Raw genomic sequence first — 11,574 nt, 5'->3', positions numbered from 1 at the left:
TAGACTAGGAGAAACTCAAACCATAATCAAGCAAATAAGCCCGACTGGACCTTGTTGACATTAATGACGGTGGGCTGGCTGTGTTGTTTACGATTACAGATAAGTATAATTTGACGCCATCTACTGGACATGGTGCGCAGATGCATTAATTTTGATAAATTACTGTGTGTATCTAATCAAAACATCAGAACTATTGTTTTTCTCCCATTAAAGTGAGATAAATTAAATATAAATTACAAATTAATGCACCAATTACATTTTTTTTAAATAAAATTGTTACGGTTCATTACTCAAATTTCTAGCATGGTCATTGCATGGCCTTGGAAAATTAGATATGGTGGCCAGAAACCATGTGAACTTTTGTGTTGACAAATCGTTGCATAACCACAACATATCTCAACTTTGAGTAGACTATAAGGGTTAAAGTACACAAGATTAATCAACAACAATGTAGTACACCTTAAAAATCAGATTTCCGGAAAACGAATAAAAACAGAATATTGTATAAATTATCTCTTATCATAATAATATTGTACAGTGTCATCATAAAAAAATGTTTATTGGCAATAGAATACAAATTGAGCTTTTCAGTTTTTCAACTGATGTGCAACTAAGATTATTGATCACCCATCAGGCTTTTTCAAGCCTTTTGCCTGCAGCTTCTGTTTCAGTTCCTCACGCAAGATTCAAAATACAGTACATAAACCCAATTAGCTGTAAAGGTGAAGCACAGCCTCACCCCACTGATCTGCTATGATGTAAGCTTTTGCAGCAAAGAAATCACACACATTACTGGAACAATTTAAGTAAACCTAGATTAGTTTGTCCCAATTACGTAATGACAGGTTTTCATATTTGTCCACATTAAGCAATGTTAGTTTTGGGAAAGAGTCTTTTTTAGTCTCTTTTCTTGGGCATTTGAGGTGCTAGGGCTCCTTCAATAGGGGCAGAGATGGGCACGCTCCGTGGTTCTCCTGAATGCATGCACTCGTTCACCCGCAGCTGACAGCCGTCCTTCAGCATGTGGATGGCAATTCTGGCAATGTTGCGGGAGTCATCTAGACCAGAGTGAGGACGTCCGTCATAATGCATACCAAGATTCTCCAGCATGCAGATCAGTTTCGTCTGAGTACGAGCAACCTGAGAGAGACAGGATGAGATGCATGAAAACCTCTGAATTTTTTCAAATGTAACACTCCAAAGCAAACGCATTTACAATTTAAATATCCTTCTATGGCTGTGTAAGGAATCATGAGGAAAAAGAACATGAAAACAAACCTTATAAAAGTTTCCATAAGACTTTCTGATATTGATCCATTTTCTGGCAAACTGTGGGAATCTGATTTGACTCAGTTTGCACTGGGTACGGAGAAATTTTCCCATGTCCCATGACCTACACAGACAAGACAGTGAGCTATACGATATATTTTGCTCTGCAACAAGGCCAGTTCTAGAACCTTTTTAGGGGGGCTTCCCGAATGTCAACTATCTGAACGATCGGGCCAGTGCTGCTTCCTCAAGAAAGTTGATCTATTTCACGTTTTTTTAAGTCTTGTCACTTTCAACATTCAAATGATTTTAAGCCATTCAAGCGCAAGACGCCACGAAAGAGAACTCAATGTGTTACGTGCGCACTGTGATAGACATTTCACACCTGAAGCTTGCATACAATAAACTGCCTCCAAGACAGCACTTTTTAAGCAAATACACAAAATTGTCAAAATGCCTATTTTGACAAGTACCCACGTAAACACAGTTGGTTATGTCTTAAGCCCTATTTGCACGGGATATGTATTACCTGGTGACCTCTAGTCATTTGTAATAATTGTGGAGGTTGTCTGTGATTTTAATCCCACGCGATTCGGCCATGTCTGTAATTTTTAAAGTAAATAATCCCCGGCAAATTACCTACCATATTTCGTCGAACACCGAGGTCCTGTGATAATATTAGTCTGTTCTCTTGTATTTATCTGTGCGATTGCTTGTCATTAGTTTTTTTTTTTTGGTTCTTATTTTATTATTGCCTGTTTACTTGTCGTTAATGTCTGAACTTTATATTGGTTAGGCTAATAGGCTAATAGGTTTTTGCTGTGATCGTAAATTGGAATCGACAATTGTAAAATTTCACTAATATTTAAATCTTGGTATTGTAAAGTTAGGTCAAAATCAATGAAAGCAATAACTTTATTTTTTAGGCAGGGCCAGTGAATGTTTGGGTAGGGCAAGTAAATATCTGATCAACTGGTCCGACCAGGCCAGCAGAAAAAAATCCTTAATGTTTTAGCAAGTTAACAGTAATTATAATAATGATATGATGGCAATTTTCTGTTAATCGAACAGTAGTCTACACAAGTACCGATTTGAACTGGACTGCAGAACGACTGGTATCATTATATCACTCATTAGTACCAATTTAAGTGCTGGTAGGCTACCTTTGACTTACTATAATGGTAGTGGTGTTGATTTACAAAGAGGCACCACTGAGGAAATGGTCTTTTGCTACACATTCTCACTGAGGGCGAAGCCACCCTGAGGACGAAATCCTAGAACAGCCCCTGCACTGCACATAGACATTTTAAGCATGACTTTAATAACATTCAGTTTCATCCTTACCCATCTGTCAAAAATGTATATTTGTACTTTGTTCCAAGTTCTTTTTCCTGTAGCCAAGAAACTGCTTGCTTTAGAACTTGATTGAATGTTTTCGCCTCATCCACCATTTTCTGGAGGAGAAAAAAAAAAAAGTAAAATCAAATTGAGCAATTGCTTAACATTATATTAGACTAAAGACAGAACCATATAGATGGCATGACATTTGGCGTTAAAATACCATTTCTATTTGAATATATTTTAAAATATAATTTTAAATCCTTTTTAGCATCATTACTCCAGTCTTTAGTGTCACATGATCCTTCAGAAATCATTCTAATATGCTTATTTAGTGCTCAAGTAACATTTCTTATTATTATCAATGTTGAAAACAATTGAACAGTTGAAATAGAAATCTTTTATAAATATCTTAGCTGTCACTTTTGATAAATATAATGCATCCCTGCTTAATCAAAATATTTCTTTCATTAAAAAAAAAAAAAAAAAAAACTGACCATAAACTTTTAATGGTATTGTATAGAACAGATTGTTATTTCATTCAGTTAGCAGTTTGTTAAATCTTGCCTGTGTGATTCCGGTAAGTTTCACACAAAACTCGGAGAGCTCGGGGTTCACCACTGGCTTCACATACTCCTGAAATGAGTCTACCTGCAATGACAGTAATGGGATTACAAACATTAAATCAATCACTCAACTATGCTATCATGTTTGCCTGGCAAGAATGAAGCACACGAATGCCAGTCTGTTCCCTCACCAACTCACAATCTCCAATGTGCACGTGTCGATCAAAACAATGGGGAACTCGATGATTTCATGGAGGTAGTCAGGTGGGTTATTCTCCTCACATGTGGCTTCAAAATCCACCACACAGATGTAGTCAAAGTATGCATGACGGTTTCCATCTGCAGCAGTTGAATGCATCAGTTTTTGCCTTTTGTAGTAGCTTTTGAGGCGCTTCCTCAGGACATCCTTAACACCACTGAAAAGACCATAAAGAAATGAATAGTACGAGTGAATTTGAAGTAAATAGCAGGTTAAATAACCATAAAAAAACTAAAAGTTTTCAATACCGTGCATCAAGCTTCAGCTCGACACATTTCGCACGCATCTCATCTCTGTTCATTCGGTTGATGGCGCCGTTTGCCATTGCGATCTCTTTATACACTGGATCACTGAAATCTCCCTGTTTTGGGGATGGAGGATCCTGCTCCTCATTTTTTTCACAGGAAGCCTAAATGTAAGACAAAGGAATGTAACATAGCAATGAAATGCATATTTCTAGCCTACTAAATATGAATTTTCAAAAAAGAACACCTAAATAAGCATACTCTCTTCAGTGTTTCATCTAGGTCGGAGAAATATGCTTACATACACCATTTTAACACTTCTAAACAATCAAGTAATTTATTTACCAAGTAATTATTCGACCAATATATAAATGTTTATTAATTGAAAAATTATTAAAACTCACTCAAAAAATATCCTCATACGTTAGGAATGCATACAAAAATGGATCTCTTTTATTATTTAGCAATCTGGCACAGCAATTCAAACACAACGTTACTGTCATTAGTTTTATTAAACAGAGACTGTCAGATATACTCACATTAGGGCAGCATTGCTCCTCCTGATCTCCCCCAGACGTTGAAGTCTTATTTGCAGGTTGACTGGTTTCTTTCAGCGACTCCATCAGTTGACAGTCTAACGTTAGTTCATTTCAGAAACACACATCTAGTTTGGCGCGTTCACGCTCGCTGTCTCTTTTAACCTAATCCGCTCCTTTTCAAAATGTACAACCCTAAATGCTTGCCTCAATGTCTCGTTTACTTTGTAAACATTTTACTAAAGATTAGCTACTGAAAGCGAATAATTAAACTTCTCTCTGTGCTTACCTAGTGTCTTAAATGTGAGACGAGCGAGCGAGGAAACTGACGTCAAAAGGCGCACAGGAAGCCGTCATTGAAAAGTCGAACAATTGTTAAATAAGAGCCCCTCTCAAGTCTTTATTTTTGTAAAAACTGTTTATTCACGGTTATTCTGTTTATGTATGTCTACTAGTTATTCGATAAAATAATAAATATATACCACCCTTAAATAATTTCCTAAATAAAAACAAGTAATTTGTATAACATTAATCTATCAGTAGTTAATACAGACTTTTTTTGCTTGATTATGCTAGTACATTATACATGTCATATTTAAAAGAATCAAAACAGCGCATTACTTTAGGCATTCAAACATGTAAAATGCATACATTTACCAACAGGTGTTAACATGCCAGTTCATGATAAACATCTTATCACAACTGATGTCATACTACTTCTACATGTAGGAAGAGTCAAATAAGCGGTTTGCTTTCATATGCCAATATTTTATTTGAAGTTTTCAGTGACTATGAACATTTAAAACATTGCATTAAAATGCACATAATGAACATACCTAATACCATCAAGAGAACTTTACAACAGCTTTAAAGTGGTTCTGAGAAACTTTATATTCACATTCAAACAATGCAATTTAAAATGGGTGACAAGAAATTAAACACTGCAACATAATAAAGTGCATACATTAGAGAGAGAAAAAAAGACAATACACATGAACTTCCATCACTAATATCATAATCATGTTGTGCAGTCAATTACAGTGAGAATAAGTCATAGTCCATTAAAATACAAACACGTTTAGAGTTTTACATTAAAAATTAGCTGTTCAGGAAAGAACAAAAAAAACGACAAAAATTTGCATACATGTATCATCTAGTCCATCTCGGATTTCACATTTCTGGGAAAAACACTTTGAAAAACACTCATTCTGTTTTTGCTCTTAGCTCAAGCAAAAATAAAAGAATGCTAACAATCTGTTTCAAAGAAATAATTACTTGTGAACAAAACTTTATGGTCATGATTTACAGTTTAGCAAATATTCTGGCCTGCAGATTCACTTACACTTCAATTAATTTACACTATTATTTTATAAAGGTCCATGCAAATCCATACAAAACCAAAATCAACCACAAGAACATTCACACAACCCAGCACAGAAACTAGCATCAATGCAACTGACAAAGAATTGGAAAATAAACAGAAACCTACCCTCGTTATTACATTCGCATTGCACCATGAACAATATATGTTTTAAAATTTTACTTGTATTGTTGGACCACATAATCTATTACTTTTGATCATAAATATTGCAAGTGTCCTCAGAGCTTTACAATCTGACAAGTACTTGAACAAGAGGCCAAAGAACAAGTTGCTGTGTTTTTAAAGTAGCACTTTAAAGAGGCATTTATCACAATGTCTGATGGATATGTGTACAGGATAAACTGGCCCAAAAGTAGATTCTTAGTAATACGGACCAATGTCTTCATATCCAGCATAGCTTGGCCAATTGGGAAAGATTCCCCGAGCGCATCTGGGGCTGCCAAAACGATCAAAATGACCGTCCCAGTCATTCACGCCATATCGCTGATGGCCATCGCTTGAGTCATTTGAACTCTTCTTCAGTGCTGACTGAACGATTCTGTAATTCTGTCCTTGGTTGTTATCCCAGAGCGTGACGCCATTGACCTCATAGCAAATGGCAAACTCAACATGTTCATGTAGCGGCATCTGATCAGGCAAACTAGCTTCGAACGAAAAGGTGTCGCGGTTTGAGCCGGTGTAAGTGTCCTTTATGTACTGGCATTTTAAGTCTGTGTGGCTCTTCCAAGTGTCAAAGGTAATGCGAAGCTGAACAGACTTCTCGAAGGAAAGGTTTTTAACTTTAACCGTTCCCGCTATAGATTTTTCCTTAAGCATGCAGTGTTCGAGGCAAACATGATCATTCTCTATTCGTTGACGAAACTTCAAGTAATCTGCAGACGGTTGGTCAAAGTCGAGAGTTAACTTGTCCTTCCTTTCTGATAAAGTCAGAGAAGGGCTAAAGAACTGCTCGATATTGGTTGGGATGTCAATGGGGTCATCAAATTCAGAAAAGATCTTCACCACAGTCAGTGAGAGGCCCTTGTGATCAGCAAAAGATACTTGTTTTTTGGCCCTGCTTGGTTTTGCCAAGGGTGAGCTGATGCCATTCAACTCTGTTTGCTCCCTGGAAGAGCTAAAACTTAGTTTGTTACTTTGACACTGTTGTAGACATGGCTGCAAGGGCCTGCTGTATTTTGATGCCCTTGGGTTCAAGTACTCTTCATTTGTCAGATAAATCGGCATGGCCAGCTCGATTGGCATGGTGGATTTGATGGGAGGGCAGCCACGTCCACTGAAAACACAGAAAAGGGTATTAATAACCACATTAAAGGACAAGTTCGGTATTTTACACTTAAAGCCCTATTTACAGATCGTATCTGATGAAATAGAACGGTTAAGTTTAAAATTTGGACACATGTTCCAGTCCCGAGAATTTTGGGTTTATTTCGCTTCCCCCCCACCCCCACACAATGGTTGTCTATGGCCACTGGAAGATTCCTTCCTAAAACACATTAAACTTTCGTTTACAAAGACGTGAAACTCACCGAGTGGTCAGGGGTGTTCACTGATACGGGCCCAAAAAAAATCGCTGAAAAAGATGCTTTCCAACAGGTTTTATCGTAGTGTTTGTCCAACTCCATTGATTGTATTGAATGTGCTGTGTGAGGTGCGTTATTCCTCCGCCGCTTCTTCTTCTGCTTCTTCTGTGTATTAAATGAAATGCCAGCGGTTTGCTTGCAATCGGCAAAGGCGCATTATCGCCACCAACTGGTGTCTATTATTCAAGCTCTCAACGGAAGAATCTGGGTGTGACGCGTTTGGCAAAATAGGTCCACAAACGCTAAATAAAACTAAAATTCTCGGGACAGGAGCATGTGTCCAAATTTTAATCTTAACCGTTCTATTTCATCAGATACGATCTGTAAACAGGGCTTTAAGTGTAAAATACCGAACTTGTCCTTTAAGAGAGTGAGAAAGTTCTATCCAAGTCTGTGAAGGTTGGTTGAAAGCTGATGACATTTTTTTAAATACATGATGATCATTTAAATTTCACACTTTTACTTTAATGTAGCACAGCAGGAAAGTCCTTGATATAAACTCGGTATGATATAATTAAAACATTATGCACAGCGCGCACAGCTTAATATAGACTCAGAATGAAATTAAGCATTATGCAAAAGATTGCAGTAAATGGGTCAAACAAGTTTATCTTATCTAGAGGCCAGAGAGGGGGCATGGACTTGGACTGCAAGAGGATATTGAGCATCCTCTAGTGTTCATAATTTAGAATACATTTAATTCCAAATGATTAAAAGACAGAAACTCTGAACTCTTGATGTTTACAACAAAATGCCAAATTTTCTGAGGAGATATTATCTAAAGGGTTGTTGTTTAGAAAAAGCATTTTCAGACTGGGGGGTGTTCAGATTATAAATTAACTATTATTACACATGAGCAACACCCTCCTGTGTCGTCAGTGGATGTTTAAAAGAGTATTAAGAGGACAAAATACAATTGATATGTAACATTCACAAGATTTTCATCTACATTAAAATCTACTAATGTCATGCCTGTATACACTAATCTATATTTGCACAACTGAGAATAACTAATCCATACACAGTGTATGTTGGTCTGTTTTGTGCATTTTTAGTTGTTTCTGACTTAAATTGCGGTCTCACTTACATGTTTACAATTTTAATTATTTGTATTTTAAGTTTGTTTTTCCAACAAGCATGATTAGGCCTTAAGGCCTACCGCAATACATTACAATCTGAAGAAAGTCTGTGATGTCTATATTTACTGTATTAGTGTCAAATAGGCCTATGTAATATGACCAAAATATGTGTGGGGGGGGCTGGACTTGATTTCGTCCATCGTAAATTGATTGGATCATTTGTTACAGATTATTTATTCCCGCCCTCGCGGAAGTAAAAACATCACTATAGAAGATTACAAGGGCACATGAATTAAAATAAAATAATAATGACCAAGGGAAAATCATTTATATTATAACAAATACTAGAACATTCCATAAAAAAATAATTTACCATTTTGATTGAGTATTAGCTACAATCCAGTATAATAGGTTGCAACAGTGGCAATTTACACGAGGTAATAAGAAGTAGCCTAATAGGTTTAAAAAAAAAAAAAAAACTTTAATTTGTAGCAGGCAAATCGGGGAATACAATTTCAAAGTTTGCGACAAATTGAATTAAAAAGTGTTACAAAACGGCCAGATCTCACATAGGCTAATGGCTTGTATCCATATACGGTCAGGAACAATGAAACATTGTTCCTGACTGTTTTGGCAAAGCGCGAGATAAACTTTATAACAAATGGTGAATTGAAATAACAGGCAATGACATGTAATTTTAGAAACAAACGGTGGGATTCACACCTGTTGGAGCTCATTTGCAGTTGCAACTTTCGTCCGGGTCCAACATACCATCTTACTGCTGCTACACCACCAGTCTTAATCGTTTTTTATAATGCAAAATTGTTTTCCTTTTTCATATATTTTTAAGTTTTAAGCCTTGCGTCCTCTGTTGTTTTGCGTGCATGCTCTTCCTGGTTTGTAGTGAGCTCGACCGTGTTTAATAAGTTTCATATCTCCCTTATATGGAAAAAAGCCCTACATGCTACAACACGAATCAAATGCATGCATTTGTAGTTCCTCGCGTACGCTTTAAAAGTATCACAAGGAAGCAAACTAACCATACGTTAATGCATACCTGTGTTACGACATTTGAATTGGGTCGAACTTCTTCCTCAAGCCCAGTGTCTGCGTCTTGTTCACGAGGGTAGTAATATGCTCGTGCTGATGTGTGTGCGGCATGAGTGAGCTTCAGTTCTGAACTTTACCGGCACCAAAATTACTTACATTTCTGCCGGCGATCAGGCCGTGTTCACGTGAACTACCTGTTTGGACCAATCACAACAGGCGAAAGGGGCATGCACTCACCCCATGCTGATCAATGTCATGTCACGTGACTGAAAGGACTGGGGGTCAGTAGGCCATGTCTAGAGGCCCCACTGTTACAAAAATATGCACCACTTTTCCTACCATGAACATGAACCCACTAACTTCAGCATACTTTAGCCTTCTATGACCAGTGTAGATCTTTTTTTTATTTCCTGTTCATTGTATTCTGAAGATTATTGAAGAGCTGTGTTTAAAATATGTTGCCATTGAGGCTGGTGAGAATCGTAAAGCAAAGGGAAGCTGTTGTCTCAGGGACAGTTACGCATGTTACTGATTTCTTTTCCACACCCAAGGTTTTGACTAGTTCTTTCTGGCTTTCACTTGCATAAATCAATCTAAACTGCGTGTCCAACATGTCAATCACTTGTAGATGAAGTCCTGGAAAGATAAATACACAAGGAGGAATGCATGTTGGTCAGTTGTGTCCATCACTTCTGTTAAGCAAAGTTTTTATCCAAACATCCTTTCTATTCTCCTAATGAGCCATGTGGATCATTAAGTCCAGTCAACAGAGACTAGGCCTCTACAATGTCTCTCAAAAGCTCAGTTATCAGTCTCTTTGCTATTTCTTATCTCAATGCACATCGATATCATATAGCCTAATTACAATCACTGCGCCAGAAATCAAATACTTACAGTATATGAAAACAGTAAAGTAGTATGTCCGAAATACAGGCAAAAAGATGACTTAATACTTCCGGCGAGATTCTGAAGTGTGCATTCGATGGGCACTTTACTATCCCATGAGGCCACGGGAAAGGATTTATGAATGGCAATGAAGCGACGCAACTGACGCTGGTAGGTCACATGACAGTAAGAATATGGCGGATGTAGTATGTCCGAATTTCATTCATACAACTCATATATAAAAAGTATTTTTTAACGTTTGTGAAGTAAGTTAAAATTCTTTAACAAAACAAAATTTAAAGTTTGTTTTGGGGTCAAGAGGAACTTTATTAACTTTTTTTGTCACAGAATGGAAAAGAAGAAGTTATTTATTAAGGAACTTAGTAAAATGTTTTGTATCTTTTTATCTTTCTACATGTCAGGCTAATTAGTGGAATCAAGACTATATTATTTGTCTCTCAAAGAACTGTGCATCCTGTCAGAATGATCCGTAGTTTCAGTACAGAGACATTGGGAAACTGTGGTATACCTTATCTTGTTGCCACAACTGATGTACAGATAGTGCAGAAAAATCCATAGATAAATCCAGATAAAAAAAAACCAACATTTGTAACGTTTTCTGCACAATCAGCAGAAAAGGCGAAGCGGGTTTAGCCACAAAGGGTTGTGAAATAGTGAGCTAAAACAGACTGTAGAGAAGGTTAACAGGAGAACAGCTGTTCAGGCTTGTTCATTCTGAATCAATATAGGACATCTAAAGGTGACAAAAAGGGTTCAAATGGGAGTCATGCTGATTTTTGTGTATTATGTTTGATCACTCAGTATAACAAAACAAAATGTCTGAAAGAAAATATATTTCTGCATGATATTGATTTGTGATTATGTACCCCAATATCTCTTTCAGACAAAAACACAGAAATTGTTTTAACATCTTGACAATGATTTGAATTCCAACAGCTGGAAGTATTGTACTCAAAGTAAAGTATTTTTAAACATGTGTACTAGACATTTAGAATGACAGCTTGTCATATAATATCAGCTGTCATTTAAGTGTCCAGTGGACATATCCTATGAAAAACGGCACCTCTGAATTTGTAAAGGGCAGGAGGTCATTTATGAACCCCTGTGACTGACAGAACAGGGTGACAAAACACATCAGGTGGACAGAAATGGAGCAGCTGTAGAACTTCCTGTGCACAGAATACATTCCTGTAACAGCGGTTTATATATAAAATAATATTTTTAAAACAATTTAATGCATTTTTCATGTTATCACCATAACAAATTAAGGAAACTTTGAACTTAAAAAGCTAAAAACATTAAATTTAGAATATGGTGTCTGAAATATCGCATTTTTAATATGTAGCCTAATTACTCCACAACTAT

General features: G+C 36.8%; 2 protein-coding genes across 3 annotated transcripts; both read right to left on the bottom strand.

The window, feature by feature from the left end:
* Window positions 1-540: 540 nt before the first annotated feature.
* On the bottom strand, window positions 541-4,568 carry eri1 (exoribonuclease 1). The gene is made up of 7 exons (XM_079586268.1): window positions 4,217-4,568; window positions 3,681-3,841; window positions 3,373-3,589; window positions 3,175-3,258; window positions 2,614-2,723; window positions 1,279-1,393; window positions 541-1,140 (listed from the first exon to the last, which is right to left on the bottom strand). Exons 1-7 carry the CDS (start codon window positions 4,298-4,300, stop codon window positions 898-900), a joined length of 1,014 nt encoding a protein of 337 aa, XP_079442394.1. The 5' UTR covers window positions 4,301-4,568; the 3' UTR covers window positions 541-897.
* Window positions 4,569-4,968: 400 nt separating this feature from the next.
* Window positions 4,969-9,447, bottom strand: ppp1r3b (protein phosphatase 1, regulatory subunit 3B). Of its 2 annotated transcripts, none has more exons than XM_079586270.1 (2): window positions 9,311-9,447; window positions 4,969-6,867 (listed from the first exon to the last, which is right to left on the bottom strand). In XM_079586270.1, the coding sequence occupies exon 2, from the start codon at window positions 6,834-6,836 to the stop codon at window positions 5,955-5,957; it is 882 nt and encodes a 293-aa protein (XP_079442396.1). In that variant the 5' UTR covers window positions 6,837-6,867; window positions 9,311-9,447; the 3' UTR covers window positions 4,969-5,954. The 2 variants fall into 2 exon arrangements, with proteins under 2 accessions (XP_079442396.1, XP_079442395.1); XM_079586269.1 differs by having other exon boundaries at window positions 8,977-9,358.
* Window positions 9,448-11,574: the final 2,127 nt, after the last annotated feature.

This window comes from Phoxinus phoxinus (genome assembly GCF_949152265.1).
Source record: "Phoxinus phoxinus genome assembly, chromosome: 17".
NCBI lineage: Eukaryota > Metazoa > Chordata > Actinopteri > Cypriniformes > Leuciscidae > Phoxinus > Phoxinus phoxinus.
This window is presented reverse-complemented; position numbering and strand designations above follow the sequence as displayed.